At 41.0% G+C, this 20,583-nt stretch overlaps 1 protein-coding gene across 6 annotated transcripts in view; it reads right to left on the reverse strand.

Annotated features, from left to right (window-relative positions):
- LOC124615286 (E3 ubiquitin-protein ligase Nedd-4) overlaps positions 1-20,583 on the reverse strand; it is a 211,034-nt gene that overhangs the window by 182,307 nt on the left and 8,144 nt on the right. For 4 of the 6 annotated variants that reach the window (XM_047143055.1, XM_047143052.1, XM_047143057.1 and 1 more), the window contains exons 2-5: positions 9,543-9,622; positions 9,367-9,448; positions 9,193-9,231; positions 7,926-8,098 (exon numbers count right to left, since the gene is read on the reverse strand). In XM_047143055.1, coding sequence (XP_046999011.1) covers positions 7,926-8,098; positions 9,193-9,231; positions 9,367-9,448; positions 9,543-9,622 — 374 coding nt within the window. The remainder of the gene's footprint in view (positions 1-7,925; positions 8,099-9,192; positions 9,232-9,366; positions 9,449-9,542; positions 9,623-20,583) is intronic. The other 2 variants (XM_047143053.1, XM_047143056.1) reach the window with 1 other exon arrangement.

The following is a 20,583-nucleotide window of genomic DNA, read 5'->3' on the forward strand; positions in this document are numbered from 1 at the left end:
GATTGTATTTAGATGGTGTAAAATAGATGGCCATGCAGAGGAGTAGACAATACATCCATAATCCAACTTGGAGTGGACAAGAGATCGATAGAGGTGGAGGAGGACAGTCTGGTCAGCTCCCCAAGAGGTACCACTCAATACAGGAAGGACACTGAGGGACCGGGTGCAGTGTGCAGCCAGGTAGGACACGTGGGGAGACCAACTGAGTTTCCGATGGAACGTAAGCCCTAAGAACCTTATTGTATCCACGAACGGCAGAGCATTTTGGCCCTGTCGTAAGGATGGTGGAAGAAATGTCTTGTACTGCCATAAGTCGACGCAAACGAAAAGCGGAAACCATTTGTGACACTCCACAAATAGAGACGGTCCAGACAATGCTGAAGACAGCGTTGCAGGAGACATGTCTGCTGGGAGCTGCAATAAGTAGCAAAGTCGTCAACGAAAAGAGAGCCAGAAATGCCATCTGGAAGGCAGTCCATAATTGGGTTGATGGCTATGGCAAAGAGGGCGACACTCAGTACAGAGCCCTGAGGCACCCTGTTCTCCTGTGAAAAGGTGAAGGATAAGGAGGTACCCGCACGTACCCGGAAAACTCGGTCTGTTAAAAATTCCCGGATGAAAGTGGGAAGATGACCGCAAAGCCCCATGTGTGCATAGTACGTAGAATGCCTTTCAGCCAACAGGTATCATCGGCTTTCTCCAAATCAAAGAACATGGCCACTGTTTGACGCTTCTGCAAAAAATTATTCATGATGAACGTCGACAGGGTGACGAGATGATCAACTGCTGAGCAGCGCTTTCGGAACCCACACTGAGCATTAGTGAGAAGATGGTGTGATTCCAGCCACCACACTAATCGACCATTGATCTTGCATTCCATCACCTCACAAACGCTGCTGGTAAGGGAAATTAGACAATAGCTGGAAGGAAGAGATTATCTTTACCAGGTTTAGGTAGAGGAACAATAGTAGCTTCACGGCAAAGCCTGGGAAATACACCTTCAGTCCAAATACGGTTTTAGGTATCGAGGAGAAAGCATTTTCCTGCAGGAGGAAGATTCTGCAGCATGAGGACGTGGATTGTATCTGGCCCAGGAGCAGTAAACCTAGATGAGGAGAGAGCACACTCGAGCTCCCTCACAGTAAAAGGAGTACTGTAGAATTCTCGATTCAAAGAGAGGAAAGAGATTGCACAAGCCTCCTCCGCCTGTTTCCGAGGAAGGATGGCACGATTGTAGTGGGTGGAGCTTGAAACCTCTGCAAAGAACCACCCCAAAGCGTGGGAAACATCCACAGGGTCGACTATGATGTTTTCCACCACAGTCAGACCAGGGATCGGTGAGTGGGCAGTAGTCCCGGAAAGCCAGCGCAGGCCACCCCAAATGAGAGAGGACAGAGTAAAACTGTTGAATGAGCTGGTGAAGGAAACTCAGCATGCTTTCTTGCTTTCCTTGATAGTGCGACGGCACTGCGCACGTAGTTGCTTGTAGCGGATGCAGTTGGTCAACGTAGGATGACAATGAAAGACACTAAACGCACGTCGTCGGGCATGAATCACATTGTCACACTCCACAGTCCACCAAGAGACTGGGACCCGATGGGGAGAAGTAATCGTACGAGGGATAGAGGATTCAGCAGCCAAGAAAAGAACCACCACGAGGTGCTTGACATGATCATCACAGCTGGGAAATGGCTGTTCGTCAAAGACTGCCAAAGAGGAATAGAGCCTCCATTCAGCAAGAGAGAATTTCCAATGAGCGGGCCGCTGTGGACCTCTCGGGCAGGCGACAGGCGAGCCCCAAAGAGGATGATGGGCACTGGTGTCCCCAAGGAGCAGAAAGGGTGGAGGAAGCTGAGCAACAAGCTGCACCAGATCTGCCCTAGTGACAGCAGAAGACGAAAGGATACAAATGATGCAGATGGAAAAGGTAAATTCGGGAAGGAAAACAAGAGCAGCAACTGCTTGCAGGTGGGTGTGCAAGGGGATAGGACGATGACAAACATCATCTCATAGAAGCAGCATGACCCACCATGAGCAGGAATCCCCACCGTTAAGTGGAAGGTCCATCTGTAGTGAAGTAGAATGGGAAAGAGCAAAATGGTCTTGAGGATGTAGCTCGACAGGAGCACATGGAGGTCCACCCTGTTAGACCGAAGGCCATGAAATTTAGGAACACCAAATAATGTATAAGAAACACTCACGTCACTGGCCGCTTAGGACAAGCGGTCGAGGGAGGATGGCCACTGGAATCCACAGCTGGAGGATCTTTGTCCATCAACTCAATGGGATCAACAGAGCTTCCCCAGTGTCGGTCAGTTGAAAAGGACTGACGAGTTGAAGAGGGCCGACAAATCAGAGAGGGGGAAGATGTTTGCCTTTGGATGATTGTTTTGACTTTTGGCAATTTGCAGAAGGGACAGATGGATGTGAATTCGGAGTATGCAAGAAATCTTCCCAGGAATAATCCTTTTTGAATTGGCGGTTCACTGGCTGCATTGCAACCGTCTTCACTGGTAAGGGCGAAGAGCAGGTAGCAGAATCTACTGCCCGGAAAGCATGAGACGGAGAGTCAGCTTTAAGGCGAGGTGACTTTGCCACCATCGAACTGAACTGTAAGTCACAAATCTGCGTAACCATGTTTTTTGTGGGATGGGGAGAGGCTAACACGGTGCTGTAGCTTCCACATGAAGGGACATTCGGTTTACGGCTCGCCAACAGTTTCCAGGCAACAGGAAAAGGTACCTTTTCCTTCACCCTTATCTCCTGAACAGCCCACTCATCTTGACAGGCGGGAGAAGAACGAGAAGAAGCAGCATGGTCTCCAGTAAAATTGACGCAGCGGGGGGAAGGTGGTGGGCAGGCACCCTCGTGTGCATCCCTGCAACAAGTGACACATATGGCTGTGTTTTTACATGACGTGCTGGTATGATTGAACTGGTGGCATTCATAACACCACAACGGATTGGGAATATAAGGGCACACAGAGATGACTTCATAGCCTGCCCTTATCTTGGTAGGAAGCGTTAACGGATCAAAAGTCAGGAACAATGTGCAAGTGGGCACCAAATCGGCAGCTTCCTTCTTTAACTCTATGAGCAGCAGTAACGCCCTGATTCGATAGATAATTAGTTATTTCGTCCTCCATCAAACCATCCAACAGCCCGGTGTAGATAACACCATGGGATGAGTTAAGTGTCCTGTGAGACGCCCCCGCCCCCCCCCCCCCCCCTTTTATAGGATATTCATGGAGGATTTGAGCCTTGAGTAGTTTCTGGGCCTCGAGAGTACTATCAATTTCCAAAAGCAGAGTTCCACTGCAGAGACGAGAGCATGACTTCACAGGGCTGACAATGCCATCCACACCTTTCAGTATAACAGAGGCGTTAGCAGTAGCAAACGTCTGGTTTTCGTCAAAATGTGAGATTACTAGACACTGAGGTGAAACAGGAAGAGAGATTGAGGCAGGAGCCTAATTCCACTTTCTTTTATGTGAAACACTTGGATAAAGAGAAGGAAAATCAGTCATTGGGAAGAAGTCCGCCATGATTGACAGCATCTCCAATGGCAAGCTGCTTCGAGCCGGGTGCCCTCCAAAGGGCACCACAGGTCACACCTTCTGAACGACAGACACAGTGACCAATCGGCAGAGGAGGAAGGTAACAGCTCAGGCAATCACCCCTCCCAGGGCCTGGCCTGTACCAGGTGGTATGTGCAGGCCCTACATGCCAACCCGGGACTGGGAATTACCCATTACCCAGTCTCCTGCTACATGTGAAACGCGTGGGTGGCTATCAAGCACACACATGGAGGAGAAGAAGAAAAGACAAGAAAGAAAGGAGGAAAGAAAGAATGGCCTCAAACGTTGCAGCAGAGGAAAAAAAGAGAGCAGAGCTAGGCGAAAGGGGACGAGCAGTACAAGGGGACGAGCAGTACAAGGGGACGAGCAGTACAAGGGGACGAGCAGTACAAGGGGACGAGCAGTACAAGAGAGAATATTCCTACAAGCAAACCAACACAAATGAGCTTCAAGAGCCCATTGAGGCACGAGACATCTCCCCAAGAGAGGGGAAAAGGAGAGGAGAAGAAGAGACAAGCAGCACAGAAAGAGAAGTGGTGCTGCGAGGGCTGGGGCCCGGTGGTCACCAAGCATGCACTCACTACAGAGCGGTGAGCCCCCTGGAGGGTGTATATAGTTGTGATTCTCTGAAGAAGAGAAATTTGTTAACATCCAGTATTGATTTAAGTGTCAGGAAGTCGTTTCTGAAAGTATTCGTATGGAGTGTAGCCATGTATGGAAGTGAAACATGGACAATAAATAGTTTGGACAAGAAGAGAATAGAAGCTTTCGAAATGCGGTGCTACAGAAGAATGCTGAAGATTAGATGGGTAGATCACATAACTAATGAGGAAGTATTGAATAGGATTGGGGAGAAGAGAAGTTTGTGGCACAACTTGACCAGAAGAAGGGATCGGTTGGTAGGACATGTTCTGAGGCATCAAGGGAGCACCAATTTAGTATTGGAGGGCAGCGTGGAGGGTAAAAATCGTAGAGGGAGACCAAGAGATGAATACACTAAGCAGATTCCGAAGGATGCAGGTTGCAGTAGGTACTGGGAGATGAAAAAGCTTGCAAAGGATAGAGTAGCATGGAGAGCTGCATCAAACCAGTCTCAGGACTGAAGACCACAACAACAACAATGGCCACGGACAAGATTCAAGAATTAGCACTGTTCTTTTGATTGCTGTTAACCACAGAACTTCAGATGGACATCATTGAAGTTAAGTACTCAAGTGGTTCTCTAATAAATTGTATTTTAACCATGTGTGAATTGTGTGTTGTAGTGAGAGGAAACTGGCCACCCACCTATCATACCGACCTCTCCTCATCCAGCTAAGAACCACAAAATATTACAAGAGGGCACAGCCACAACAACCACAGCACAGTTTGAATGACAGTCCTTCAGCAAATTGAACAGGCAAAAGAATGCACTACTATATAATTTACTTGCCATTTAGTGAACAAGTACTTGTAAAAAATTCTCTAAATGTTATTAAGTATTATAATACAATTATGATAATTTGTTCTTGTATTATAATGCTTGTGTAACCTTAACCTTTCAACATTGACACACCTTGTCCAGTTGTAATGGTGAATGACATAGCTACAGTAATAATGAATGGTAATAGGACACATCTTGAGGCTTTAGGTACTAGCCAATTTGGTAATGAAGTGGATGAATTTTGGAGGAGAGGGTGAAAACTGTAGAGGGATATCAAGGATTGACTACATACAGTAGGTCGAAATAGACATAAGTTGCAGTAATTCTGTGGAGATGACAGGGCTTGCATAGTACAGGCTAACATGGACAGCTGCATCATGCAAGTCTTTGGACTGAAAACCATCTAACAACAACAAATCTGACTTATGTATTTTCTTTGTTAAATCACTTGGAAATGGTGAAGTACCTGCTTCTGAAGTAGTACATGGTATGTACTGACATCTGCATTCCACATCAGTGTTATTTCTCATAAATAACAAACACCAATGATCTTTCTGTTTTATAGTTCTAAAAACTTATAACTTGTACATAGTTTTTGTGCGCTAAATCAAATGCACTAGTGAATTGGATATGGATCAAAAATTAATTTTAGAGTAACTTAGTGTGAATCTCAGAGGCAATACTGTCTGATATTTCCAGTGAAAATGTGTAATTTCTTTCTCGTCTATCATTCGAAAGACGGCAATGGCTGACAGGTTACAAATGAGTAAGAAATGTAACAGCTTGTTAAAGATGACTTCTGTGGTATACTATTTGGAATACAAAAATTCACTGCATGACTAACGCCAGTTCACAGCATGCAACATCCACGAATCCCTGTAATAAAATGTGAGTTATGGTATTTTGTGTATATTTACACCCTAATCGGTAATCTACACTGCTGATCATTGGTGGGTTCTATTAAAATAGTGTCATCAGTGAACAAACCGGAACCAAATCAGGACACTTACATGTGGCATCCAAGATCTTAACAATAGTATTACAGAATGAAGTGCAATGTGTGCAAGCGTGATCTGTCAATGAAAGGGGTATGCTACTTATTATGTAGACAACACTATGTAGTTACAGTGGCCAATTACTCGAAGTAGGAACTGCAAATGCGTTACTCAAAAGAATTAGGGAAACATGTGTACCAACATCCAGAATGTTAATTCTATTTTGATATATGCACTACCTGTGTTCTTATTGCATTGCCCAAGATCTTCAATTTTAATGTGTGCAACAACTAAAGTCATTCACCATCTCTCAGCCAGGTTTTGCATCAGGTGATCCCTCAGAAGGAAGACAGTACCACTGTCCCAGAATTCTTTACTGAGCTACACGAGACAGGAGCTGTTATTTGTGGACATTATATTCAACCAAGTACATGTAATGTAACATCTCAATGCAGTGTTAGTTACAATGGCAGTCAGTCTGATCTGAGGAGGACGGACTTTCTGCCATGTTGCTGCAAATGCCAATATCTCTCCCTCTGTTGTCCAATATCTGTGGACACACTACAGGGGACAGTAGTAAAATCCCACATGAAGACCAATGTATGGCCACTACCAGAGCACTGAAAGACAATATCCAAAAGGGCCACTGGAGCCACTGTGCCCGATAAGACACTAAGAAACAGATTATAAGGATGGGCCTTATGACCATGCCCTTTTTGTGTAGCCTGCTTGACGCGGAATCTCCCAGATGGCTTTCAGTTCTGCAGTTCCCATGGCAACTGGAAACTTCATCACGGGCGAAACGTGTTATTTACAGATGCATCCAGATTTTCTCTGATGTAGGTGGTGGCTGTTTTCATGTGTGGTGATGCCATGGTGAAGGGTATCAGCCAAATACTGTCCCAGAAATCGACACATTTGGACAAAGTTCTGTGATGCTGGGAGGCATTTGTGTTGACAGCTGTACAGATCATCTTGTTGTCAATGATCATCTTACCGCCAGGCAGTACATTGAACGGATCCTATAGGCCCATGTAACGGCTGATGCATTTTGTGATGGCCAGAATTCCTTCTCATACAGAATAATGCCAGGGGCCACATGGCATGCGCCACCAGGGATGTGTGGGAAAGCCTGGACATTGAAGTACTGGAACAGCCAGCAGTAAATCCTGACCTAACTCCCATTGAGCATATACGGGACATGCTTGACAGATAGGTCATGGTCATCCTGTTCCACCAGACACTCCACGAACTCTCAAGAGCTCTCATTGGAGAATGGGAACAGATACCACAGAAATACTTCCTTAGACTAATACAGAGAACATCTCGTAGGTGTCAGGCATGATAAATGCTCACAGAGGCTATACGCATTACTGAAGCTCTCCAAGTCCATCGAAAAGCACCCTGGATGACAGGATGAATGATTGTTTCCACTTTGTTCCTGACACCTGTTGGACATTTCAGTTCTTGTTATGTAAATGAGTGAGGATGCAATATTTCACTGTGTATTTCATTTTTGAAAGATAAAGGTATCATTTGGTAACTTAACCAGTCCTCAATTATTGCTCAATGGAGTATGGCAGACACCCAGAGTAATGTTCCCCTAATTCTTCCAAGTAGTGTACCTTCTTTGTAAAAAACAAGTAAGAAGTTCAAACAGCTGAGTTTAATCAAAACACATCCCTCTCCCACCTCCACCCACAAAGAAAAATTAAACTTTAAAGTGAAATTTTAAGAAAGGTGTCAAAAACATGTCACATATCTTAAATACACATTTCAATAACATGAATACATACTGGAACAAATTTATCAGTTGTTTACTGTTCACAGGACTCATATTTTGCGATATTTTTAAGTCTTTTTGCAAGTATTGAGGAATTCATTGTATAAATAGATACTAAGTAACAGCAGTCTGGGAGTAATTACTAACAATTTATCTAACCTTCGCGGCAACAGGGTGTACTGTTTTGGTGGAATTGTTCGCCCTTCCTGTTCTTTTGGAAGATTTAATAAATTCACCTCCACCATTCCCAAAAAATCATCCCGTGTTAAACGATTTTCATCAAACACTTGTAACACCAGTTTGTGTTCAGCTGGTTTCACCTGCAATGAAATAATCAAAAGGTAAAACATTTCTTAGAATTTCTGAAAAATAACATTAAAAATGATAAAAGGTGTCTACTCACCAGTTATAAATCACAATATTATGTAATAGGATAGATAAAAATATGTACTCACCAAGTCACGGCATACTAAAATTTGCAGTGCCCGTGGCTTTTTCTTCTGGATAAAGGACTGAAGGGAAAGGAAGACGGGTGAAAGAAAACAACTGACTGTTGAGATTTAGAAAATGGGAGAGTTCAGTAAAGTCACCCAGAATCCCAGGTCCCACTTGCCAAGATGATTTTTTATCTATTCAGTTACATTAGATTTTCAAAAGTTGATTATTTTCATTGATATATTAAATCATAATAATAGGAACGTGTGTCCTAGCACAACCTATCATCTTTCGTTACTTTTATTTGCTGTTTCTATCTTGGAATGTGATATAACATCAAAACGTCACTGGAATTTAGGATTACTAGTGAAAACACCAGTCTCATAAAATCACTGTGTGTGTGTGTGTGTGTGTGTGTGTGTGTGTGTGTGTATGGAAATCTTCTCCGTCTATTTCCCATAAGTACAATACATATCACTCTATGCTAATAAACTTTGTATCAAAAGTAGGTTCAATGTAGTCTTAATGAACAACACTAAGGGTGAACAAAAAGTAACATTGGATTCTAATATTTTCCTACAAATATACGGTGAACAAAAACTCAGAAATGCAAGTATTTCCAGAAATAAAAACTATAACTCCTTGTCCATTAATAAGATTCCACCCATTTTCCAATTCAAAAGTAAAAGAAAAATGAGCATATGTAAGTATCAAACATTGTATTTTACAAATTCTTTTAACTTATGTAGGTATCTTATTTGACAACATGTCAGATTTAGTTGTGGCATAATAGTTTAATAACCAATGTTTTGGTTTCTTCGGTGATGCACTTTAGATTTTTCTATAATTATAGTAATCACCAGTTTCAAATTTAGGCTTAATTCAGTAAGAGTATGAACTAAAAGTTTGTACCATACACGAGGTAACAACATGTGCACTATAAAATCTTTCTTCTTTTTCTTAGCATGTAAAAACTTACACGAAATACAAATTCTTCATTCCATTGTGGATTTAACGTCTGAAAAATAAAAACAACAATTAAACAGCAAGTAAATGATTATATATTACTACATAAATTAATATTTTGCTAATGCACATATGAAATCAAAGTAACAAAATTACCAGATTTCTGCATTAATCACTAGTAACTTACTTTCTTCTTCGTTTTTGTAAGTACCGAATCAATAGTTTCATCTCCATTGACAGTATTGAGATCTATTCTAACATAAGGATCACTGTAACAAAAAGAAAATATTAGACAAAAACTATTGTTTTCTTTTTTGTTATTATTGAAATTGTCTACAGTCACTGTAATGAAATTTAAGCTACCTGGCTCCAAATATGTCTTTCTTTGCTAAATGGTGCCCAGCTATTACTCTCAGTCTCAGTTTAGTTGTTGGCTCTACAGGCTGGAACACAAATGTAGTCCACTTCAAACAATGTTAATAACAAAAATATAATACATTTACGCTAACCTAACTGATTAAGTTAGATGCAGACATTATATTCTGCATGGATAGACGACTCTCCACTCTACACAAATCTGAATACTAAAAAATTGATTAAGGCAACTGATCACAGTCTAGTTTAAATTCAGTCATAAATATATATCACTGACACTGAAAACTTATGTTTCTGTATGTCACATTAGAAAGTAACTTAGGAATATTTCTTTTAATTTGGTCTAATGCAAAGGCAATTAATTGATTGTAGTCCACATCGTAATATGGAGTGTGTTTTCCCAGAATGGCATGTACACTACACATACTTAGCTTTACTTCTACAAGATCTAGATTAACAACACAGGCCAATGAATTTTTTTTTTTGAAAAAGATTTTTTACTTTCATAGCTGATCTTTATGGATTTTTATGAGCTGAATCCAAATCTAGCCTTAGTTTTTTTGTATCTCCCACAGTTTTTGAGCAATATGCTTTTTATTATATAGTATAAAAATCCTATGCTATACGGTAAATGGAGAAATTATTGAAATGCTTTGTTACAACATAAGCTATGATTTATGTTAAAAGAGGTTTAGCTTGTCAGCTGGAATTGGTTTGAATTTTCTTTCTATTTTTTTCTTTGAAGCTTCTTGTGTAGCTTTTTCTTTGATGAGTCATGTGCTGAACTTCAGTGAATTGACTAACAGTAGTCCTCCATCATGTTGGTGTTCCACCGGCCTTGGTAGCATTTCTCCATCACTGTAATGACCTGGTGAAAACACTCCCCTTGCTCCTCACTAACATCTCCCATATTGTCCAGGAAGTAATCAAGGTGACTGTTCAAAAAGTGAACTTTCAGGCTCATTAAACATCCTAAAGTTTAAACTTCTTTAACACTGCAGCTATAATAGAAACATATTCTGGGTCTTTTTCATGTCCTAAGAACTTTGTAACGACTTGCTTGAATGATACCCATGCTTCTTTCTCATTTAAGGTCATTGTGGATTCAAAGTTAACATCAAACACCAATTTTCTAATGTCAGGTCCAACAAAGACGCCTTCTTTTAGTTTAGCTTCTGAAAGGTGTGGAAACTTTTGGCAGAGATACTTAAAACATGGTCCATCTTTAGGCAAAGCCTGCACAAACTGTTTCACTGGGCCTAACTTTATATGTAGAGGCGGTAGGAGTACATTTTTTGGATCTACAAGGATTTTGCATAGAATGTTGTTCTCACCAGGTTTTAAAGACTCCCTCACAGGCCAGTTCTTTCTGCACCAGTCTTGATGCCTAGCCCTACTGCCCCATTCACATAAGAAACATGGAAATTTGGTAAAGCCACCTAGCTGACCAAGGAGCATGCATCTTACTTTTAGATCACCACACATCATCCAACCATGAGCAGAATAGCCTATTTTATTTAGCACTATTTCCAGGTTTTCACAGCTTTCTTTCATACGTACAGAATGTCCAACAGGTATAGATGCATACACGTTACCATTGTGTAATAAAACAGCCTTTAAACTAATTTTTGATAAATCAATAAACAGCCTCCAGTCTTCCTTTTTGCATTCAGAACCAAACTCATTCGTCAGACTAGGAATGTCTGGGCAGTACACTAAATCACCTTCTTGTTGGGGAAAAAAACTTGGAAAATTGCTTCTCTCTCTCTCTCTCTCTCTCTCTCTCTCTCTCTCTCTCTCTCTCTACACTTGGATATACTTGTTCCAACTGCCAATAAGTTCTTTTCTTTTAATCTAGAGCCAAGCAATTCAGCTTTTTCTTTCATTAAGCCCATAAGCCCATATCCCTAACCAAATTGTTAAGCTCCAGTTTGAGTAAACAATTTCGGCTCTAGACTTTCTGCATTACAATGGAATTCATCATCATCTCATTCATCTAAATCACACTGTACATCAGAAAATACTTCTATTGGAATAGAATTTAACTCATCTGTTGATTCAGGAACTGGCAAATCTACACCATGCATGCACCAATCTACATTGGTCGGACGGCGGACGGGAGGTTAGAGTAGCTTATTACCCTCTTGTTTTTCAAATTATGACCAGTAATATCAACACTGCAAAAGTAGCACTCATCGGAATGATTTCTTGGCTCCCTCCATATCATAGGAACAGCAAATCTGAAGGATTTTTTTCTCCTTTTTGGACCATTTTCTCTGATCTTCAACATACACATAGCATACCTTATGTGCACCCAGGATTTATCTCGATCACCAAGTTTAGATTCAAAGTATGATAGATTAACCTTTTCCACAAAGTCTGTAATGTTTTTTGGTGTTTTTTAATCACAAATTCACCACAAATACAACAAAAACTATCAGCAGAGTTTTTACAACCACAATTAGACATTGTACTGAGCACATGTACAGGAAACAAGAAAGTGAGGTTACGTTGACAGTAAACAAAACACTATCTGTTAACAAAAAAATAGAATCGACCTTTTTTTGCCAGCAAATGTTTTTCAGCAGTGCTACAAACGTCTTCTACATTCATTACACCTCCTTTTTAAATTATTTTAACTATATAAAAGCTGTTAAATTCTTTAAAGATGGTGGGTAGTAGTTTTTTTAAGTATTATATTTGGATTTCCCACCCTAAAAAACATAAGAATAAGGAATTTTCAACAAAAAAGTTTTTCCATCGCTGGCCTTGTAATCCATATGGTCCAATGCTATCATTATCACCTAGACAGCTTGCAACACCCAACATCAACATTATTTTTACACATTCTGATCTCTCAGACGGAGAAAACAGTGGATGCCTGTGTGATCTGTGCCAATGAGAATGAATATGAGTTATTTTGTATATATTTAATGAAGGTCTTTGATACAATATATGATAAGGAAAGTTGCTACTCACCATACAGTGGAGATGCTGAGTCACAGATAGGCACAACAAAAAGAAGGTCTTTGATAGTTGGATAATATCTAGCAGTCTTTTTCAGTATGCCTATCCGCCACTCAACAGCTCCTCTATGTAGTGAATGGCAGCCTATTCATTTCATATTATTGTTACTCCATCCCAAATTTTCTGTTGCTTGAAAAAGTAATTTTAAATTGTCTGAACAGGCTGACATAATGACAGCACTGTTAAGAACCACTGCTTACAGTAGGTACTGAGAACGACTCAGGTGTGACAGCTGTTCCCTCCAGGCACAAGAGACAGTGTGTCACGTGGGCACCACCACTCAAACTGATGCAGTGTAAAATAACTCCTCCACTGCTTAATGGCTTATATTTTCTTAGTAGGAGTAAACAGAAAAATGGTGATAAGGACATATCCTAGTGTGCATTCTGCAACCCATTTGCACCCTGTGCCAACACAATTGATTCGAAGTTTCTTGAAATTTCAGCAACTGCAGCTATGACTACAACAACAGCACCAGAAACAACAAGAACAGCATGCTGTTATACTGCAGCACCTGTCTCAACAGCATCAACATTAGTCAGTGGTCACACCCCACTGCAATTTGTCTACTTTGACAAGGCTTCAGAGGGCTGGAAGGTATAACTTCCAACATTTTTAGCTGCACTGCATTGTGTATAGACTTTTCCAGTAAGCAACAAAGTTCTTTACTTTTGTTTTTAGCCATCATTTCCATAAGTTGGTGCAAAAACTGATCATTAACTCTTTTGATTTATCTTTAAATGATTATGTGCTCTGTTAAATACGAAGGCACTCAGATGCACATTGTTGCAGCTAGGCTACAATTTAGAATTATATATTAATACCTTTAGCTGCTGACTGGCATTGATATACATCAACGGGGACAGGTGAAAATGTGTGCCCCGACCGGGACTCGAACCCAGGATCTCCTGCTTACATGGCAGATGCTCTATTCATCTGAGCCACCAAGGGCACAGAGGATAGTGTGACTGCAGGGACTATCTCGCACACACCTCCCACGAGACCCACATTCTCACTTTATATGTCCACACACTACATTTGTAGTGTCCTCACCCAACACACTCATTACTCGTGGAAGACATTCTTACCAAGTCCCGTAAGAGTTTGGGTAATATTTGTGCACCCACATAGAAGGAGGTGGTCATGGCCGGTATTGCCCGAAATATATACTTATAAGGGTGTGGTGTCTGTTCTTTCGGACACGTCTGAAAGAAAAGACACCATATCCATATAAGGCTGCAGTTTAATCAGTGTCATAAACAAGATGGTCACTCTTTCACAACATGGAATGTCGTTGCAAGGTCTCTCACGCCACTGCAATTTCACTTTTCAGACATGTAAAGTTTCCTTTGTAGAATCACTGATTCATGATGCGGCTGCGTGCCTAACCCCTGATGGGAAGTCATGGCTAAAGCATTAGCAACATCCAATCTCAGTCTTAGTGAAGTTTTTAAAATTGCTACAACTTTTGAGGTTGCTTCCGAAGCTGAGCATACTTTCACTAAGAAAAGTGTCAAAAGCAGTCAATCATCACTGCAAGAAAAAGCCTGCTGATGACTGATTAATCACATCACACCACCACCACCACCACCACCACCACCACCACCACCTTTTTACACCCCTAAATCTCTCAAGAGTTTATGGTGGTCTGGATTGCCAGGGTCCTGTGAGAATGACAAATATGACAATCTTAATCATCCCCCCTCAGTGCCAAGTAAACATTTTTTTAATACTAAACATGCAAGTAAAAAAGCCTTCCCCTCAGCACTGCCTCATTCACCACACATGCTAATGACACTTCAGTCCTGTCCTGGCCACATGCATAATTCAAGAAGTAGTTGCCTGCCCCATGCTGCACACTGTTGAGCATACAGGGCAAACTCTGGCAACTAGTGGGTGTGTGTCAACAAGCTGCTCACCAGCAGCCAGTACCACACAGCTCAGTGACTGAACATTGCTCCACAGAATCATGGCAGCTGACCAGCTAGTTCTACCAGCACCTGAGAAGCTGACATTGGTTCTTACTATTTCCAGCCAGTCAGTGTAGTTCCAGATGGATACTTTAGCTGCCATTTCATTACTCAATGTACACTTGTACTGGTGGTTTTGCTTAACTTTCAGTGCAAAGGGCTCAGTAATGGGCCATGCCTTACTGCCGAAAGAAAATTCCTCTTTCTAAAGAATTATCATTTACAGCTACATCCAAAATTGTTGAGCACTTACTACTTACTAACATTCTTAGTTGTGACGCTGTAAACATTTACAGCTTAGATACATTTACAGCTTCAAAATTGGGATTCACATAAATTTAGTGTGTAAAAAAAGTGCCACTTTCTAACCTCTATTCTCTTCGCAAAAAATACAAAGATTTTTGAAGCATTGCTAGGTTATGCAACTACTTTTACTGCTCATACTTCTGTAAATCCATCAGTGGTACCTAATTTTGCAGAGCTCACCCACTACTGTTTGCTGTACGAGATGCTGCTCAGGCTGATCTCTCATGGCCTCATGAACTAGGAGTCATTTCATCAGTCTCAACCGTCAATGGTTGATGCTAAAACAACATAACAAGTCTTTATGCATTTGCAATAACTTCAAGGCAGCTAACAACGCTCAGTCCGAAACTGATCTCTATCCTATGTCTTGCTCAGAGGATGTTAACAAAACTAGGCAGAGCACAATACTTTTTTAAAATCGATTTAAAAAAATTATATCTACAACTTTCATTAGATACCACATCAAAATGGTTGCTGGTCTTAAATATGACGTTCAACTTGTACCAGTATAACTGTTTTATCTTTTGAAATTGCAAGGCTGTCTCCATATTCCATAAATACTTACAAGACTTGATTCATGGCACTCCACACTACATTAACTATTTAGACAATATCATTGTAACAAGAGTGAGGCACAACAAACATTGCAGGAACCTTTAATCCTTTTGCAAAAGGCCCTTGGAAAGCTGCTTACACTGTCAATTAGACAAGCACAGCTTTTTCACCCCAGCATTAAACATATGAGGGCACACCCTCAGTATTGCAAGTGTTGCGCTCATATACAACCGTGCAGCTGAAATAATAAATATGTCAGTGCCTGCTAACCTCATACAATTGCAGCCATTCCTCGGCAAGATAACTTATTATGCAAATTTTATTTCCCAAATAGAGCGAATTGTGCATCCACTGAATCAAATGTGCAAAGAGGGCATAAAATCTGCATAGTCAGCTTCCTGTCAACAAGCTTTTCAATGCCTTAAAGATTACCTCAAAATAGTCCAGAGCCTTATGCACTAGGCCTGCAGTTGACAGGCGCAACTGACTCGTTACAGCAAGGTTGGTTGGTTGGTTTGGGGAAGGAGACCAGACAGCGTGGTCATCGGTCTCATCGGATTAGGGAAGGATGGGGAAGGAAGTCGGCTGTGCCCTTTCAGAGGAACCGTCCCGGCATTTGCCTGGAGTGATTTAGGGAAATCACGAAAAACCTAAATCAGGATGGCCGGACGCGGGATTGAACCGTCGTCCTCCCGGATGCGAGTCCAGTGTCTAACCACTGCGCCACCTCGCTCGGTTTACAGCAAGGGATTGTGGCAGTTTTATCCCACAAATTGTCAGATGGCTCTGAAGACCAATTGCCTATGCCACCACATATTAACAGTGGTGCAATTAAACTGTTCCCAAGTTCAGCAGAAAGTCTTAGAAATAATTTACAGTGTAAAGAAGATCAAATATATTTGAGTGGAAAGCAAATTTTACCTGTTACCTGACTACAAAACTTTAAAATAAATTTTTAGGCATCAGTCTAAGTTCCTAGAAAGGATAGCACAGTGACTTCACTGATGGGCATGGTTTTTTAAATGGGTAGAACAATGAAAGCCACTTCCATCTCACCATCCAACATGTCAACGCAAAAGTCCAGCCTTTCTACTGTCCTCAACACAGGGAACAGTTTGCTTTGCAATCTAACAGCACTTGCATGAAACCTTGAATTCCCATCGAGAGCAGCACCCAAGGTAGCTACAGCAGCGGCCCACAAGCCTGTTCTCTGCAAAGTTTTGTAAAGTGGTACAGTTAGTATGTCTGGAGCACTTTCAAAAAGCAGATTCAGCATTTAATAACAATTCTGCAATGTGACACAGACTAAGATTCACATACACCATCTTAACATTATCCACTGACAATTCTGCTGGGTTGTCATTTTCTGCCCCTGCATCATCCAGCTACATCATGCCTTACACACACGTGAAAGTGTTAGCCCAATGGCATCTATACTGGCCCAGTACTGATGCAGAAACTGAACATGATTACCACTCCTGCTGCACCTGCTTTATCAAAAAAGTGACTCAGACTCAACATTTCTGTCCATGGTCATCCCAGATCAGAACTCCCATCACCCAGTTGTACCAGAATTTTGCCAGGCCACTTCAGGGAGATAGGCATTTGCTGATGGTGAATGCTGTCTCCCACTTTCCTTTTGCATCACAAATGTCAGTGAACACCCATGCTAATACCCGTACCCCCTCTGCAATCTTCACATTCGAAGGAACATCACACACACTGGTGTCTGACAATGGCTCACAGTTCACACCACTGCAGTTCAAAGCCTTCTGTCACAACAGCATTGAGCATATGACCAGTGCCTAGTTCCAACTGGTCTCCAATACAGAAGCCGAGCAAATGCTGTGAGCGTTTAAAGCTAAAATGTGTAAGGCTTTCCTGATGATGCTGACCAATGAAGCACTCCACAGCTTCCTTGGCATGTACTGGTCCACCCCCATCAACAGGGCCAGTCCAGCCAACATACTGCAAGTGCACAGGCATCAAACCCTGCTAGATTTCCAGTGTCCATGAAGTTGCAGCTGGTCACAAGCTCATGAACTGCCACTGAATACTAGTTTTGGCCACAACTGCAGTCACTATCAGCACCAACCCATGGACCTGACACACCAGCAACCACCTCCCACACCACTAGCCTTAACTCTGCAATCCCCACTCACTGGTACAACTTGCACTCCCATTAGGCCTACCTAATTATAAGTAAGTAAACAAGCAGGTCATTGTGTGGAAGCCTATGGATGCGGCACAACTCCCATCACCCACCACTCAGCTGTACCAGTGCAGCACTGCCTCTGATGAACTGCCAACTCCACTGCCCTTGCTCCCAGTAGTCAACTGGAGTTGGCCAGTCCAGCACCGTCATGCTTCTCAAACCCATGGCAAAGAACACAGCTACACTTCCCAGCCTTCCACAGAGGCAACAGCACAATTGTGGTCATCATCAGCCATACGTGGTCATCATCAGCCATACATGCTGATTTTGGGGAATAGGATTTAGTATAAATAGCACCTCAGAGATGCTGCACATTGCTACAATGACGGCCACCACCTCAGGCCGCACGAAGCAGAATCGGTGTGAAACATTGGTCACACCATTCACTTCACTATATACTGCCTGGGAGACCAGTAATCACTTGTTATGTGCTGTATCAAGTGGTCAGTATCTAGTCACATCACTAAGCACACACAACAACACTATTTTGTTTCTGGGACAGATGGTTTTCGCTACTGGTATACATTCAGTGTGCAGCTTACCAAGACTACTGCATTGTTTGTGATTTATGCTTTCTTAACAGGAGTGGAAAAAAACTCTTTATTGTTTGTCAGCTAAAATTTGAGAGAAAACAGAGAAGTCATGTTCAGGAGTAAGAGTAAGAGTAGAGTAGAGTAGAGTAGAAGGAAATGGATAGCAGTGATAAGAAAAAGAATTCAGTTCATTATGATTTTCTCTGAATGTGCATAATGACTAGGTATGAGTACCTCAAATTACTTCCGTCATGCACTGAGATGCTTTAATGAAATATTTGATACAATTAAAATATATAAAAATCAATTGCTTCAAATTACAGTGGTGCTTATATGTGCGTACATATCTGTACATTCACTATTGAGTAGAATTTAAGCCTAAAAAACATTAATACTGGCAGGATATCAGTCTCAGGAATTCCAAGATTTTTGAGAATGTTTTTAATTTCAACAACAAAGGTGACAAACTCATGCAGGAGACGGGCGATCACTATTACAGTAATCAGTAGTTCTGCATTCAGGCTGACTATGTCAGCAGTGGTAAAAGTCAAACATTAGGCAATGAATGACTTTATTGCTCCTATGAAACATTTAGGAATTTATTCATCAGCAGATATACTGGAGCAATTACTGCATCTACATGTGGCATTTCATGTTGCATGTGAAGCAATGCGAATTTTTGTTTCTTATACAACATGAAACGCCATATCTACATGCAGTAAATGCTGCTGGGTATCTGATGATGGCTAAATTCCAAAATGAGTCATACGAGCAATAAAGTCAGTCCTTGACTGATGTTTGACTTTTACCATTGCAACCCAGTCAGTTTGAATGCTGAACTACTGACTCTTTTAATTTCAACAATGTAGGAAAAGGCAGGTTGCTACTTACTGTAAAGAAGACACGCCAAGTTGCAGAAAGGCTGTCTTAATTGTGCCTGTCTGAAACTTGACGTGTCCTCTTTACATTAAGTAGCAATCTGTCTTCTCCTACATTGTTGATATTCCCATCTGGATTTTTAATTGTTCTAAGTGAGGAAAAAATAATTTTCATATAAAAAAATTCCTGACTATAATGACTAACACTCAGTTGCTCCTCAATAAAAAATCTAAGGCATGTTCAACAGAAAAACTAAGACTATTTCAATGAAAAAAATTACAGCAGTTTCAGGCATGACATTGAAAAAATACAATCCATTAGTACCTACCCAATAGTAAATTATGGAGTGCAAAAAAGGATAAAAAGGACTGAAGGGAGAGCAAGCTTTAAGATCTTGTAAATGAGTTCATCCACTTGGAGCACAAGGTTGAATTGGACAGAATTGAGAGAACTATCCCAAGATTCACCTTAATGTAGAGATATTGTGAGAACTCTAAATCTGTGGGTCAAAATCTGAATGAACATCAGTTCGAGTCTCCTTCCTACTGAATTGCAGCCCAGAATCTAAACTATCACACTCTCCTCAGTACATTTAAAATGCAAAACGAAATTTAAATATGTTACTAGGATCAGTTTTTAATACAGAGCTTCCTATATTTTCTTATCTCCAAAGTAAGTTTGGAGTTTTTACCATGGTCTAGACTTGACATGAAACCTTGAAAGTTATTATCTTATTCAGGTGACCAAAAATTACTATTGCTTATTTGAAGTAAAAAATGGAGTAATTTGTAAATGTTGTCCACGTTTAAATTAATAAATCTTTTACAATATTTTCCAATAAACAGGTTAAATTTGGATGATCTGCCAGAAAATAGAAAGAGGGCAACTAGCTGATAACCATTTAACTGCAAAACCATCATGATGGGTCTTAAAGCAAACAACTTCTAAAACAACGTTATCGGTATGAATACTGCCACAGTGAAGCTTCGTTGCAAAAATTCTCAAAACACAGATACTTTGCACAGTACATTAATGGAACAGTTATGTACACTGTGTGATCAGAAGTATCCGGACACCCCTAAAAAATATGTTTTTCATGTTAAGTACATTGTGCTGTCACCTACTGCCAGGTATTCCATATCAGTAACCTCAATAATCACTGGACAACGTGAGATAGCAGAATGGGGCACTCCTCTTCTCCCCAATTCTATTCGATACCCCCTCATTAGTTATGTGATCTAACCATCTAATCTTCAGCATTCTTCTGTAGCACCACATTTCGAAAGCTTCTATTCTCTTCTTGTCCAAACTATTTACCGTCCATGTTTCACTTCCATACATGGCTACACCCCATACAAATACTTTCAGAAACGACCTCCTGACATTTAAATCTATACTCGATGTTAACACATTTCTCTTCTTCAGAAATGCTTCCCTTGACATTGCCAGTCTACATTTTATATCCTCTCTACTTCGACCATCATCAGTTATTTTGCTCCCCAAATAGCAAAACTCTTTTACTACTTTAAGTGTCTCATTTCCTA

Source organism: Schistocerca americana, chromosome 5 (genome assembly GCF_021461395.2).
Source record: "Schistocerca americana isolate TAMUIC-IGC-003095 chromosome 5, iqSchAmer2.1, whole genome shotgun sequence".
NCBI lineage: Eukaryota > Metazoa > Arthropoda > Insecta > Orthoptera > Acrididae > Schistocerca > Schistocerca americana.